The 16,829-nt window shown below is 42.7% G+C and overlaps 1 protein-coding gene across 1 annotated transcript in view; it reads left to right on the top strand.

Annotated features, from left to right (window-relative positions):
• The window catches only part of DOCK2 (dedicator of cytokinesis 2), a 403,190-nt gene that overhangs the window by 98,688 nt on the left and 287,673 nt on the right, over positions 1-16,829 (top strand). The window contains exons 23-25 of the mRNA XM_080804304.1: positions 1,536-1,644; positions 12,389-12,459; positions 14,426-14,532. Of these exons, the coding sequence (XP_080660430.1) occupies positions 1,536-1,644; positions 12,389-12,459; positions 14,426-14,532 (287 nt within the window). The remainder of the gene's footprint in view (positions 1-1,535; positions 1,645-12,388; positions 12,460-14,425; positions 14,533-16,829) is intronic.

The raw sequence follows: 16,829 nt of genomic DNA, 5'->3' as shown, positions 1-16,829 counted from the left end.
CAAATGTTTAAAAACAGAGAAAGGCAATAGAAGAGAAGCAGAATGAAGAGAAAAGAGGGTGAGAGGATGGGTGGGAATTCAGTGCAGGCAGTGCTTGGTGGACTGCCCTTCCTGTGGTTGATGGAGTGAACAGACCCGTTAAGTGTGTCAGCGCTTTATCTAAGGAAAGCACCTTTCCCACAGCCTCAGCAAGGGGCATCTGACTGTGTAGGGCAGTGACAGGAGACACTCTTTATCTGAACTGGAGACAGGAGCACTCTTCTCTGTATTTTGTGCAGGATGCGACGGATTAGGCTGCAGATTTTTCACAACTGGAGATAAAGCCTTGTTTAGAGAGGCCTAGGGCTGAACAACACTCCAAGGCCAGGCTAAGAGGGCCATAAGCCTTAGGAACATGAGACAGATTTTATACGAGGGGATGGTTTCTGTAAAAAGTTGTATGTGTATATTCGTGAGGGCCTTGAAAATCTCTGCAAGAATATCCATCCAACTGTTAACAACCTAATCTCGAGGTGGGATTAATGGGGAGGCTCACTTTATAAGTAAAGTGTTTCTGTTATGTTTGCATTTTTTTTAAAAGATTTATTTATTTATTTATTTGACAGAGATCACAAGTAGGCAGAGAGGCAGGCAGAGAGAGAAAGGGGGAAGGAGGCTCACTGCTGAGCAGGGAGCCCGATGTGGGGCTCGATCCCAGGACCCCGGGATCATGACCTGAGCCAAAGGCAGAGGCTTTAACCCACTGAGCCACCCAGGCCCCCCTTGCATTTTTGACAGTAACAACATAGGGCCTTTATATAAAGAGGAACAAAGGTTTCAACTAGGTGATAAGCACACTCCTTGAAATGAGAGGGCCAGGGACACTCTGGCCCCCGACACAAAAGAAGCAAGTGCATATTTGTCTGACAAGCAGGCAACGGCTAAGTGGAAGGTCAGTATCCTTGAAAATATTTCTCCTTGATGCTTCCCAGAGACTTTGGAAATCTGGTCACCACAGTCTCCCTTCTGATTCTTGCAGAAGGGTGAAATTATTAATGTCCGCTCAGCTTGGATGCATTTCATCCCTTTGAGGTTCTTCAGCATTAAAAAAATAAAAATAAAAAATAAGACAGGAGTCAGGGTGAGGGTATCTGCTCTGTGCATGGACAGAGGTTTTCTTGCGAGTGAATGATGCCTGGAAACACTGTTCTCTCAGGACCTTGCCGCTGAAGTCCCTGTCTCCCACCCCTCACTCTGAATTTTTTTTTGAAGATTTTATTTATTTATTTGACAGAGATCACAAGTAGTCAGAGAGGCAGGCAGAGAGGGGAGCGGGGGGGGGGGGGGGAAGCAGGCTCCCTGCTGAGCAGGGAGCCTGATGCGGGGCTCAATCCCAGGACTGAGATCATGACCTGGCCCGAAGGCAGAGGCTTAACCCACTGAGTCACCCAGGCACCCCCCCTCACTCTGAATTTTAAATGAAGTTTGTGACTGCACACACTTTCAAAGGTGTTGCCGGTAGGCTTGAGAAATGACCTAGATGTGTCTTCTTTCAGGCTTTATGAAGGCAAAGAACAGATGGAGTTTGAAGAATCCATGAGGCGGCTCTTCGAATCCATCAACAACCTGATGAAAAGTCAACATAGGACAACCATCCTTTTGCAGGTAGGTTTATACTACCAAAAAACAAACAAACAAACAAACAAAAAAGCAACAACAACCTCTTTTCCTTTTGTCATCTAATAAATAACAGTATGGTGAAATAATGTCTACTTTCCTCGAATACATAGTCCTATGTTAATTGAAGGCCTGGGTTGGCCATGTGGTACAAGGATCATGAACAGCAAAGGAAGCACATTTATTGTTTGTTTCCTGTGAAGGTAACAATGTTTCTTTTTTAAATAACTCTGAAGCTTTTGCTACCTGGAGGGAAATAGGTCGAAACTGATCCACCTCTAATGGTGACAATGGTGGGGCGCCTGGGTGGTTGAGTCAGTTAAGCATCCAGCTCTTGATCTCAGCTCATGTCTTGATCTCAGGAGCATGAGTTTGGATCCCACAATGGGGTCCCCAAAGCATGGGGCCTGCTTAAAAAGAAAAGTAATAATGGTGACAACGGTTGAGGTGGCAGCCTCTTCGGTGCTCTACTTTCGATTCTCAGCACCATAAACTCAGATCCCCTTTTGGGGTTGGAGTCCCCTCAATAAACAGGAGATACTTCGGACAGAGGTCTCCTAATTTATGGATCACGATGCTAATGTTCAAACTCTGTAGATCATTGAGACACCTTGAGTCCCACCCCAAGTTTGAGCAAGTTTGGCAGCAGAGAGGCTGAATGAAGAGGCTGTTTCAGGGAACACTTCCTAACTTTCACAGGACTGACTCACCAGTGTGCAGGAAGGGCTGCCTCATGCCCTATGAATAGGAAACAAACACATTTAGTGGAACCAGTGAGCTAATGCAGACTACTTCTCCTTTTAATGGGAGTTATCCTTTTAGTTGCTAATTCAAAATCTGCTGTGCCTGGGATCACCCAGCCTCTGGCTGGAATGAATGAGGTGCTAGTGTCCAGTCAGAACGGAAGTGAGGAGCCAGAGGCAGGAGTCTGTCTAGGCAGCATCCACTGCCGATGCCATGGGTTCCCACCTTTGCACACCAGAATCACTTGTGAATCTTTAATAAATTCTAATGCCTGGTTACCACCACCAGACTTTCTAACGTAATCAGTATGCAGTGGGGTCAGGGCAAGGTGAGTTTAAAAAAGTCCCTGGTGTGAAACAAAGTTTAGGAATCACTCTGCTCATGGCTTCTTTTGATTGAACATGGGTTGGCTACCTCTTTGTGTGTGTGTGTGTGTGTGTGTTTGCATGTGTATATGCGTGTGTGTGTGTGTGTGTGTGTGTGTAGACGGGGCTTTGTCTAGTTCACCAGTGTGTCCTCAGCACATTGAACACTTGTGATACATGGCTGATACTTAATAACTGCTGAATGAATGACTCTCAGGGTACGTGTGCAGATCTCCATTCCATAGATGAGGACACTGAATCTCGGGGTTGATACCACTTTGTCAGGCTCCATGGCAGTCAGGGGTACAGCTGGCATTCAGATCTCTTGCCCGGCTTCAGAAACCGTGCTCTGACCTGCTATATTATACTCTCCTTTACCCTGAACATTTAGCACCTACTGGAGATAAGACCGTTTTCTCCAGGGTGAGTCTTACCATTTTTCCCTTCCCTTCCCTTTTGTTGTTGATGTTGTTGTTATTGTTTTTTAAGTCTTCCCTCACCCTTTTGCAAACATTCATCATTTTACAGCAAAGGGATACCAGGAACAGGGGACAGCATGAAGAAATCTGATAAGAGCCAGAGTCTGTCGCGCCGCCTGTATCATATTCGAAGCAGCTGAGCTTCCAGGGAGAGGGGTGAGGATGTTCAGTGAGGGCTGAGGTTGACTGGTTGTGAAGGGAGAGTCTGTAGCAGTGAATCAGGTGTGAAATAGCTCCAAGGAAGCTAAGTACAAAGGAGCAGAAATGCCGGACAAATGAAGGAAGCCAGTTGGTGGGGAGGAGAAAGGAGCAGGTGCCTCAGAGAGGTAGAGGTTCCCAGAGAGAGAGAGACCACTGACCTTGAGAAAGCCAGAGGGAAGACGCTCTCATGGGGCTACTCTTTCTAATTTCGACCCCTATATCCTGGTGATGAACTGTGTGCACCTTGGAGGAAGGGACATAGGGATGGAGGGGATAGGAAGGGACAGAAAGAAAGGAGGAGAAAGAAAGGAAGTTACAAGGCAAAGAGGTGCCAGCGAGCATCTGTGGCACTGAGGAGACCTGGATGTTCTTGCTCAGCTGTACGGCTGTGGGCTGGTCATTTAACTTTTCACTCTCTGTTTCCTCAACTGTAAGACCTCACAGTTAATGCGACGATCAAATAAACACAGTCTATGAAAGAGCAGATTGTAAAATGCAATGCAAATGTAGAGAACTAATGTGATTATTATGGCCTGGGCCTAAGCCCTTTTATCCAAGTTCTTATTCTCTGGGAGGCTATGTTAAAACTGCCTTATTTCCCCTGGGATTTGGGCCAGGTTATGCTGGTTTCTCCTTATGGATTTCTACCCCAGAGTCATCAAAAGGGACTTCATCTCTTTTTTTTTTTTTTTTTAATTTGCTTTGAGGGCCAAATTTAGTTTCCAGGATTTACATAAAATGATACTTTCTACCTATTTCTATGGTTGCTGAAAATTTGTCAAAGGACATAGCCTTATCCAAATATGGTAAGAAAAAACCTTTGAAGATTTAATGCCATTTTAAGATGTGGTGTGTGGGCTGATGAGGGGAGAGGGGTCAAGGCCTTGTAATGTTAGCAAGCTCCATACAAGGAATCTTCTTGGACTTTGTCATTTGCTACTGGACCAAGAGCTTTGGATTTCATGTCAGAGAGACCTTGGTGGGAATTGGGCATCTGCACTGGGGCATGTAACACTAGGCAAATTGCTTCAGTTTTCTGGGCCTCTGTTTATCCTTTTATGAAATGACACCCCTAATGCCTAATTTAGAAGAAATTCCGAGAGGATTAAATAAAGCAACGTATGTAAAGGGAGAAAAATACAGCCTCTTAAATATTTCAACTTAAATAGTTTCTAGCCATTTACACTTCTCCCTTCTTTACCTCATCATAAAACAGAAGCTTGTGGAGAATTTTCCCAGAGAAGAAGATGATATTTATATTCCTAACCTCGTCACATGAGGCTGAAGTTTTAGGGCATTTGGCTATTCAGCTAGATCAGGAAGCCTAGATATAAATTTCAGGGAGAATAAACCCACAAGAACTGACTCTATGGGGGAAAAAAAACAAGGGATGACAAATAGTATAGGATAACTGAAGTCCTGATTCTGAGCCTGCATGAGACTCGGTGGGAAAGAGTACTGTGATCTATTAGTAGTGTCTGCCATAAGTTTTGGGTGAGAGTGTAGAGTAAGAATGCCAATGAGGGCAACTTAACTCCTCCAGCTGGGTTGCAGCTGATGGTGGAAACCCTCATTCATGCCTGCTTTAATTTACGTAGAGCAGATCTGGTTCAATCACTCTTGGCTGTGTCTATTGTGAGGTCTGGGATCTTATCAAGTTATTTCTCATTTCTAAAACTCATCTGGTATTTGTGAATTGCTTCCTGTAGTTTTCCTATTGTTCGAGTTGGCATGGCAGCAGCTCACTCAAAACTTAGGAGAATTTAAAACCAGGAACTCAAAGAAGGTAGAAGATCATTAAAAATACCTTCCATTGATTGACTATCTAGCATGTGCCAGGCATGAAGCTGGGCTCTTCACACACAGTGTTTTTCATCCTTCCAGAGATCTGCAAGGAATCACTGTTTTCAGTGTCCACAGGAGGCTCATAAAGTTAAATAATTGATCCCAAATTATACTTATCCACAGTGGTAGAACTAGGATTTGAAAGTACCCAGGTCTCTCGACTCCAAAGTTAATGTTCTCCCTGCCCTAAGGAATGGATTAGAATAGGGGTTTCCATGTATTTTCTGTAACAGGTCAAAAGCTTAGAAGTCCCTGTGTGTGCCAGCCCCGTGAGCATTATTGATAAAACTGATGGTAGGTTGAGAGGATCAAAATCAGACATGAGTGAATTGAACATAGCTCAAATGTGAGGAAAGGGCATTTGGTGACATTATGCAGACCCATTTGTCCCATTCTCTTTTAGGTCCAGTGTCTATCATAATGCTCTGATTTGATGGTGTGAGTAAAAATAAATGAAGAGCTTGTATTGAATAGTATGCTTTCTTGGCCACTCTGATGGTCATTCATGGTAATAATACCACTAGAGTGTCCAGGAGGGCAGGAGACTCTGTCTTTTGTATCCCCAGTATCTGAACCAGTGACTACCACTTAGTAGATACTCGAATTTTTTTTGCTAAACAAATGAAACAATGACTACTAGCTTCCCCTGTTTTGTGTTTTAGAATTTATTATGTATCACACATTAGGCTGAAAGCTTTACATATATTGTTAGCTCATTTGATTTTCATAACAACCTTATTAGGCAAATACTCTTCTTATCTCTACTTTACAGATGAGGAAATGGGGGCTTAGCAAGGCTGAATAACTTAACCACAACTAAGAAGGGGCAGGTCTGGGATTTGAATTGAGACTGTGTAAGTCCTGAGTTTGTGCTCCTAATCACCACCGAACAATGCATAGTTTCATGAAAGACCCAAGTCTTTCCTGCAAAATTCCAAATGGATAAGCAATAAGCAACAGTAAACAATAGTAAAGATGGATAGATGTTTGGTCCGTAGTCATGAAGGCAAGCTAATTAAGGATGCCTTTTTCTTTCCTCTCTTTTCATTGTTTATTGGTATAAAATGTTCAAATGTCCAAACTAAAGGAAGAAAGTGGTCCATTCTTGTGAAGGGGCCCACAGGCTGTATACTGAATTCCCGAAGTAGGAGAAATGAAACTGACTATTTAACTTGTCCCCTTCTCAACCATATACCCCATAATTAGGGGTAATGTTTGGGTAGGATGGATTCAGTGGTAGGGAGAATGAAATTTTGTTTCAGCGAGGCTGTTGTAGTCATCTGATAACTAATATTTAATCTTCCCATTGACCTTAAATTAGGTAACTTTGTTTCCTTCATTTTCTTGGTGAGAAAAGAAGAACACAGAGAGTTAACCGGCCCAAGGCCACATAGATAAAAGTGATCCGCAGGGAGCTACTCAGACAGTCTGCCTCTCCAGCCCGCCATTCCTAAACACTGAACTCCCCTGCCCCCACCAAGCCATGGGGGCCAGCATAATGCTGAGTTACACAAAGCAGGAGACGTATGTATTCTGGAACAGGTTGGTCTATCTTTCCTTCTCTTTTCCTGAAAGATTGGGGAGGAGCTTGACTGCCCTGATAGAGCTGCATGTACTGTCCTTAGGGACAGCACCATATTTCTAAGGAATCTGTCCTCTCCTGGTCATGCTGTGGTGCATTTCTGTGACATTGTCCAGTTTCCTTGGACCTTGACCATCCAGTGCTTGGTGAAAATAAAAAGACTGAAAATTGGTGGGATGGAAATACTGTCTGTGCTCTTGTATGAGGAAGATGTCTAGAGCTCTTGTAAAACCTTATATCACCGCAAGACGTGCTCTTTTTGGTGAAAATTCTGTCTACTGACATCGGTGCGATTCACCCTTACTCTATTTGGAGAAGGGAGCCTGGAAATACTCAAAAGACAAATCCTCTTTGAGTTTGAGGGAGTGTTCAGTTTGATTTTTGTTATTTTAAAATAGTTCCTGCTTTCTGGCAGTCCAGGTTTATCTGTTCTGGGGAAGTCCATCTGGATAACAATCATCTCAGGAGTCCTCCCATGACTTATCTCTGGGTCAGTGACATCAGTGTTGCTTGTTTTGGATCTGGTTCTCTTCTTGAGGCTGAAATTAGCCTCTTTTTTTTTTTTTTTAAGATTTTTATTTACTTATTTGAGAGTGAGAATAAGAGAGATTACAGAGAGGGAGGAAGCAGACTCATCCCTGAAGGGAGAGCCTGATGTGGGGCTGGATCCCAGGACTCAGAGACCACAACCTGAGCCGGAGGCAGATGCCCAACCAACTGAGCTACCCAGGTGCCCCTGAAATTAGCCTTTGAGAGAGGTCCAGAGTTGGTAATTAATTTAGGAAATCCACTCAGTGTCGCATGATAAGCTAATCACTAATGTTTTCCCAGTGTTCATTCTTACAAACCCTGATATATGTGGTGAGGAAGATCCTTAACTGAGGAGATATCAGAAAAACTGTATCTTCTTTTCAAAAATTATTCCCATAGAGAGGAAAATTCTTTTTCTACTGCCTTCCCCAAATCAGCCTTCTCTCCCCTACCAAATCCTCCTCACTTGTCAAGATGGAAGCTCTTCCTTAAAGCAGGGTGGGCAGTAGCAAAACACACTGGCTAGGGCACAGTGGGACAGAATCAGGTACAAATTTTTACTGTGCTGCCTGTTAGCTGTGTGGTAAATTGCTTCACCTCTCTGTGCCGTAGTTTCCTTGCTGATAAAATGGAATGACGGTATCTATTCATAGAGCAATTGTAAAGTGCAGTGAGGTCATGCATGTAATGTATTTGACACATTTAAAGTTTCCAATAATGGTTGTTATTTGAAGACCCTATAATTAACAATCCTATTAGATACCTTTATATACATACATACACACATATAAACTTATCTGTGTATGTTTTTCTTAAATATTATATAATATAGGAATATATACTACGGAATGAAAGTGATAACATAACAATATCATTTTATATATAATAGCAGAATTAATGAGAGTAAAAATTACATCAACAGTAAAGCAACATAGTTCCCAAGAGGCCAATAGGTCGAGAAAGCCAAGCTGTTTCTAGTTTCCAGGCCTTAGAAACATGTAACAAATGGAGGTCCCCAGGGGGTCTTATGGCTGAGTTGCTCCACCTTCTGGGGGAGCTTGCTGCTTGCACCTGCTAAACCTACCCGCTATTAGTCCATTCACATGTGTGAGAGCCGAGTGAAGGGGAGAACTATGGACAGGAGCCCTGGGGCAAGTGCTGCAGACTTCCTGGGTCAGAGGCTGGTCGCCCTTGTTGGAAAAGAAAACCACAGACCTGCCAATTCTCTGGGAGGCCGCCTGGACCAGATGGAGGTTTAATACTCTCCAGTTGAGCTGATAACACCCTCAGAGTCTCAGGGTAACAGCTACTTCGTTTGTTTTACTTTATTGCCAGCCAAGAGCTGAGAAGCTGGGAAGATTGGCTCCTTCTGAAACAGCCCTTGTCCCAGCCCCATCCAAGTCCTCCTCACTATCAGCTGAAGCGTGTAAGTGTGCCTGTCAATGTGCCGTTCTGGAGCGTCGCCTCCAAGCCCTGAAATGGCAGGCAGCCCGTGAAAGCCAATAACTTGCTGGGGACAATGCAGTGCTGGCTTTCCCCACTTGCTGAGGGCTCGACTTCTGTTTTTGTCCTCACTTTGGTCTTACCTCTGATGAGTACATACTGTACTTTGTCCAGGTGCTGGGGAGAGAGGGCAGGAGTTTGAGAGATGAAATTCAGCACTCATGCCTTTGGGGCCTACTATGTGCTGGACATAACAATAGGTACATGACATACTTTGTTTCACATCATCCCCCTTTCCCCCACATGAAGATGCTGAGGCTCAGAGTGTGAAGCAGTGGGCCTTGGCGCATGCAGGTGCTGGGTGGAACACTGCGGTTCTCGCCAAGTCCCCATGGGCCCAGAGCTCTATGTTCTTTGGTCTGAGTGGATGAAGGAACAGTTTGCTGAGAGTGCTTGGACCAGTTCTTTTTAGGGCATATGCCTCGGCATAGGGGATCTTTTTAGAATTTAGACATTGTAAATAGGTATTCCCATGGGAGAAGTGCAGCTTACTGATGTATTAGATTTGGCTAGCACAGTGTTAGAACAGGTAAACAAGAATGACTCATTTTTTTTTTTTTTTTAGAGAGAGTGTGGGTTCCACGTATCTGCTTACTTCCCACGGGCCCAAACTCATCTCATTCATTCTATTCTTTTGCTTGCCCAGCCTTTCAGGCATCTGTTTTTGCTACATCTGTTTGGTGTTTCCTGGTAAAAATGGCCCTGACCAACTAGGTTGAAATGCACTGGATACTGTAACTGCCTAGAGGAATGCTATAGTGTGTCTTAGCATATTAAAATTCTAAAAAGTTGTGCAATTAACAACAACAACAAAAAAGCTCACTGGTTTGTTTTTGTTTAAACCAGAGTTTCACCAAATTATTTTATTGCAAAGCCCTTTTCCCCTCACAGAATACCTACCTAACATCATCCTATGGAACAACAGAGCATTAGCTTTGGAATCTTGTTATCTCTTGTCATCTTGATTTGAAAGAGCAAAAAATAAATTCCTAGACAAAAAAATCCAATAACTATAAAGAAAATGTCTGACAAATCTGACAACATACAGATTAAAGTTCTTCTGTGCAATGAAAAGATATGATAAACAAAGCTGAAGGACAAGTAACAAACAGAACAAGCAAGAGGAAATTCTTCTAAATCATGTTACTGCAAAAAGGTTAATTTTAATGATACATAGAGAATTCTACATACAAATAAGAAGATAAATCAGCCCCCCCAAAATGAGAAGATATGAACAAGCAATTTAGTAAATACAGATATTTAATAAATATAGAAAAAGTGCCCAATGCACCAGAAACCAAAGATTTGTAAATTGCGGTTGCAAATTAGATATCACATTGACAAACTAAAAAGATTTGTGTTCCCGTGTTGGCAGGGTTATAGGGAAAGGAGTAAAAGGAAATTGGTTGCTGTTTCTTCCTAAGGTAATATGACAGAATTTCCTAAAAAAAAAAAATATATATATATATATATATACACACACACACATATATATACACACACACACATATATATATACACATACACACACATATATGTTTATATACATTTTGATGCACTAATTCGTTTTTTTTTTTTTAAAGATTTTATTTATTTATTTGACAGAGAGATCACAAGTAGGCAGAGAGGCAGGCAGAGAGAGGGGGAGAGGGAAGCAGGCTCCCCGCTGAGCAGAGAGCCCGATGCGGGACTTGATCCCAGGACCCTGAGATCATGACCTGAGCCGAAGGCAGCGGCTTAACCCACTGAGCCACCCAGGCGCCCCACTAATTCGTCTTTGAATAGTCCATCCTACAGGGATTCTTACAGGTACTAGAATGTATATATTAACTCTTTTCTTACCACAGTTTTATAATAAAGAAAAACTGAAAATAGTATGAAGTCTGTCCATCAGTAGAGGAGGGGTTAAAGAAGGTACTGTGTACACATAAGGGCATTGCTGTAGTGGTTGGATATAAAGAGAGTGTACTCTGTGAAATGACATGCAGATGTATCAGTGCTGTATGATTTACTGCAAGAAGTAGGGTGCAGAACTATCTAAATTACACACACACACACACACACACACACACACGTGCATTTACATTTGCATATAAGCATTCCTGCATAGACAGCAGTCTGAAAAGAAACTCACTGATAGTGGCCCATCTGGAGTATAAGGATTGGGGCTGAGATGGAGATGGAGATGTGGGACTTCAGTGACAATCTTCACCTTAACACTTTATCCTGTGTGATGTTTTTTACATTGCACATATATTATTGACTTCAAAAAACTATAAACAAGGAAAAAGAAAAGGATGAAACATAGAGAGAGACAGTTGCTATTTTAGTGAGGTGGGCATGTAACTTAAGGTTTACATGGAGTGGCTGCCTGAATTTGAATCTTAGTTCTTCTACTTGCTAACTGTGTGATCTTGGGCTGGTTATTTAATCCCGATGCACCAGAGGTTCCTTATCTATGAAAATAGTATTTCCCTTGTAGGGCTGACATAAGGTTTAACAGGATAATCTCTTAAGTGTTCAGTGTCTGCTCCACTAAAATTTCTCAGAGAACAGTGATAATTATTATATATATTAATTAAGAAGCTCAGTTGTATATGATTAAGAGTAAGATTTTCTTTAAGAAAAGAATTTTCAATTTTTTTTGTTTTGATTACTAAAGGGTGATTGGTACATGTTGACTGTGGAACACTTAGGATATAAAGAAAAATAAAAAGAAATTGTAAAAATGCATCCTTCCACTAGATGCCTAAGTATTATTTTCCAGCCATGTGACTTATAACCTTTTCTGTAGAAACTGCAGTCTACTCTGCTGCTTCGTAAGGATGCTGTGATGCAAGGGATTGGGTGGGTCTCATACTTCTGGATGCATCAGTTAACTTATGCAGAGGAAGGAAACAGGGCACCACAACACGCAGCTAGTATACTAACCTGGCTAGTGGTCTAATACATGCCCACCATTGTCCACAAAATGGCCAGAGAGAGAAAATATGAATAACTCCATCCAAGCTGTCCTTGCCACCCGTAAAATAATTTAAACACGCCATCCACCTTCCAGTTACCATTTGGCAGCACCCAAAACATGCCTGGCTCTCTGTCAGATGACTCATGTATGTGATTTTTAATTCTTCCAATCAAAATAGGTGCTAGTGTTCCTATTTTACAGAGAAGGACATTGACACATCTGAGAGGTTAAGTGTTTTGTCCAAAACCACAGGGTTACTAGGAGTAGGACCAAGATTTGACAGCAAGGGTCTAACTTCAAAGTCTCTGATCATCATACACATTACTGCCTCCTTGAAGATAGAAGTTGTGGCTCACTTTTGTCATCACAGAAGTACATGCTAATGTTTCCATGTGCATACAGAGCCTTGAACCTTTGCAGGAGTGCCCAGGGTTCAGGGTCATTCTCCTTGATCCCTCTCACCATGTTGAGTTATTGGATAAGGGCATCCCTCATGTTGATTTCACTTTCTACCTAGGTGGCGGCTTTGAAATACATCCCATCTGTCCTCCATGATGTGGAAACTGTTTTCGATGCGAAGTTACTCAGGTGAGAGCTCACCATTTACTTTCCTGGGCTCTGATGTCAGGCCAGGGGTTCAGAGGGAGAGGAGGAGGAGAATTCCGGGGAGGGGGATTCTGCACAGGCACTCAGACCTGTGGTGGGGAGGGCACATGGTTAGGGACTTGGTATAGGGCTTTCAGTGTTGGATTTTTACATTCCAGTTTTATTTTGCCAGACTTTGGTAAAAAACCAACATAAAATAAGCATCCTTCTTTGATGACACAAATGATACAGAATGCAAACACGTAGGTTAAAGAACTGGTAATTCGTGTAAATGTCATTATCTTATTGGGGCTTGAAGTTTATTTTGGGGCCCCAGTCTTGTCCTGTATGCACTGTAGAGAGCATACAGTCACTTACAGGAATAAGAAATTTCTCTCATGAGATGAACATGTTAGTTTAAAGTGATTACGCTGTTAGAATAGAGACCTCTAAACCAAATACAGCCTTTCCTTCTTTTTCCTAAATTCGCTTAAATTCCAAGATAACATATAGAAGATTTTAAAAACTTTTTCTTTTGAGATACTTTTAGATCTAGAATAGAGTTGCACAGATAGTATACATATGCCCTTCACCCAAATTCCCTTAATAAGGTCAAGTTTTACCTAGCTGTGGCATTATCGTCAAAACCAAGGCATGAACATTACTGTGATTCTATTCATTGCACTCCAGACGTGATTTGGATCTCATCAGTGTTTTCACTCATGGCCTTTTTGTCTTCATACCAAGGTTTCTGCTGGCTTCTTCTCATCCTGCTAGTCTCAAACTAAATGTTATCTTCTCAGAGGAGCTACCTCTGAATATTGTAAATCAGTTCAATTCCTCCACCAGCCCCTATACCATTACTCTCCGATACAACTCCCCATTTCTTGTCTTCATTGCACGTTTCCTCTCGTATTGATTTTTTTGCCTCTGTGTTGTGTGCCGACCTCCATGAGAATGTAAGTTCCCTGCCGACTGGGGCCACGTCTGCTCCTATTGTATCCCCACTGTTGTGCACGTTGCCTGTCACACATCAAATAGATGCTTAACAAGTACTTGAAGGAATGAGTGAACACAATGAGCTGATTTTGGAAAGCTTGACAGGGGCTATAATTCTGTTTCAGTGGTGTTTTTATGTTCACTCTATCGTGGAAGAACTATCTCCTTTTTCATGTCCCTAACTGCTTCTAACCCACAGTTTTTCATAGTTTTTTTTTTTTTTTAAATTAAGAACACTTTTGATCTTAAGACTTATAAAGCCCATTATTTTTGAAAAATATTTTTATTTATTTTTTTGAGAGAGAGAGAGAGTGAGAGAGAGCATGAGATGGGAGAAGGTCAGAGGGAGAAGCACGCTCCCCATGGAGCTCGGAGCCCAATAGGGGACTCTGTCCCAGGACTCCAGGATCATGACCTGAGCCGAAGGCAGTTGCTTAACCAACTGAGCCACCCAGGCGCCCAAGACTTATAAAGCATTATTAACTCTAAAATGTTAGTAAATAGAGTGGTATGGTAACAAAGTCAGAACTTGGTTTTAAATCTTTGTTTTTTGAGCCCCCTAGCTGTGCAACCTTGGGAAAGCTAGTTACCCTGTCTGAACTTTAGTTTTTCCACTCATAAACTGGGATATGTATTGTATCTACATCATACAGTTGTGAGGTTTAAATGACATAACAGATGTAAAGAGCCGAGCATGTGTCTGACACACGTAAGCGCTCAGGGTTATTGGTTTTGTTTTCAGGTTTCCACATCTCTTTGGATGCCATTAGGAGTCAGCACTAAGAATAACCACACATAGGCTTACTATGCATCTAATGCTTTGCCAGGAATTGGAGGGGGAGGCAAGGGACAAGATGTATGGCATTGCTGCCTCCACAGGACTGGCAGGCTGGGCATGGACTATAAGTGCCAGGATGTGGGAAACACTGATCTAACTGGCCCTCTGCACTCCTGTTTTTCTTTCCCTCAGCCAACTCCTATATGAATTCTACACGTGTATCCCCCCTGTGAAACTCCAGAAGCAGAAAGTCCAATCCATGAATGAGATTGTCCAGAGCAACCTCTTTAAGAAGCAAGGTGAGTGCCAAGCATGCTGGCGGGATGGGTGTTGCCAGAAATTGCACGATGCTATTCATGAGCTGAGTGGGCCAGAGCAACCCACCCATGGCTCAAATGTTTCTTCTGTACAACTGCCTTGGTTGGAGTAAATGCACAAAGTAGAAAATGGCTGGCAACTTTAGCTATGAGAATCTAAATTGATTTTAAGAAGCTTTGGTTGCATTGTTTGCTCCTCCCGAGAGAGTTTAATGAGGTGGTAAATTTGGAGTCCTATACTTTAGGTCATTCTGCCGGGAGGTTTTTCCCCTACATGGTTTATATGCACATGCCTGTGTTCAACTTGAGTGGAAGCAGGTGAAGTTTCTTTTGATAGAAGGAGTGTGTCACAGAGAAGTTCTCAAAGTTTCCAAAGTGAAAGAACAAACTAGAAAGATTGGGCAGATTCCCATGAACCTTCTCAGAGATTCTGATTGAGTAGGAATTAGAGGGGTTTGTTTTGTTTTCGTTTTGAAAAAATGTGAATTGCTTTTGAATAGGTAATGCACCTCCATGGATCCAAGTGCAAAGGTATGAGAAGGCTCCATGTGAAAAGAGTCGTTCCAAACTCCCTGCGCAGTCAGAGGATCCCTTCTCTGGAGGCAACTTGTGCTTCCAATTTCTTGTGTTTGCTTCCGGGGAGACTATCAGCAATCGGATACATACAGACTCTATTTTCTCTCCTGGTCTTTTATTAGTATTCTTATTACTCAAACAGTAGCAAATATCCCACTGTTCTATACCTTATCTCTCTTCACATAATGGTATTTCCTGGAGAGGGGGGAATGACAGTGGCTTTGGGCAGGAGTGATGGTCAGAGCTTCTGCTCACCCCACACTGATCTCTGATAACCACCCGTCCCCTGACCAGGGCCCCACCGCTAAGAACCTTGGGGTTCCCTGTTTTTGAGGTTGGTGAGCTCGATGGCCACACCTCTGGATATGGCCAGGCAGGGTTAAAAGTCAATATTCAACCTTTTATCTCATCCCAAGCGACACTTGACATTTCCAACATCACTCCTATCTGTGAGGGTGAAAAAAAAAATGACTTTTGGGGGTCAACACTGTTTTCTCTGTACTAAGGCCAACACTTCCCAATTTTTAATTCCTCTGGGTCCATACTGGTATCAGTGATAAAATGAGAAGCAAACTGTGCAAGAAATAAGAGGTCTTAGAAAGCAGGAGGATCCGTCATCGCCCAACTGGAATTTATTCAGAGAGTTAGGCTTGAATATTTATGTAAATTGCTTGGAAGTCACAGAAATATTCCAGAACCACTTCACTGCAGATAATCTTTTTCCCCCAATGTCTGGTTAACATGGTGCATCCAGAATTGCTGTCTGGATCCCTATCCCTGGAGTTAAGGGTAGGAGAAGGGCACAAGAAGGAAAGTTTTCTGGTGATTTTATACTCATGTGTGTGGTTTCCTGACCATTCACACAGATGCGTAACAATAGATTAATGCAATAAATATATGGTTTTTTGTGCAAGGTGGTTTGTTGCAAGGTGATCAGAAACTAATCCTGGTAAGTCTTTTTGCATTTCTTATATACTGGGTTTTCAAAAGTGAGCGTTCTGTGGTTTTCATGTTCTGACTTTCCTATCAGAATGAATTGCCCTCACTCTGAAAGCTCTGAAGTATGCCTGTCCCTTCCTGCCCCAGCAGTTTCTTCCCGGATTTCAGGTGGTGTCACTGTGGAGATGAATCGAGTCCCACCCCAGGGATGTGGCAAGGGTGACTTTAGCTACATATGGTGCTGCACTGCACAGGCAGCAGAGGGTGGGGCTACTTGGCTCGCCTTCGTTGTTCTGAGCTGCGGTCATTGTCAGGCGCCAGGCTGAGCATCAAGGCCAGATGGAGTGCTCACACCATCCTGGAAGGGGCATGTGGTGTCAATTCCAGGCTGCTGGAAGTCGGAGTAACTCCTTTACTGGAGTCACATCTCCTGGGCTGGTGGTGGCCCGTGAGAGTGAGCATAATCACAGAGCAGGCTGGACAGCTGCTGCTCACCAGTCCTGCTGTGTCTCTGAGTTTCAGATTCAGTAAAAACCCTCTGATTAATATTAACAGACAGAAGGCCAGCCCCAGCGTTGTACACAGTTAGGAATAAAATGCAAAATTCTTACCTTTAAACATTTACAGAGACTAGAAATAAATGAACAGAGAGCTCTTTGAGGACCCCTTTAAAGGGGAGGCTATATATAATTAGTCTGTCCATCCTTGGTTCACATGTGAAAGCAGTATGTATAGAGAGGAGGTAACTCCTCTCCTGTGATTGA

This window comes from Martes martes, assembly GCF_963455335.1.
Source record: "Martes martes genome assembly, chromosome: 5".
NCBI lineage: Eukaryota > Metazoa > Chordata > Mammalia > Carnivora > Mustelidae > Martes > Martes martes.
This window is presented reverse-complemented; position numbering and strand designations above follow the sequence as displayed.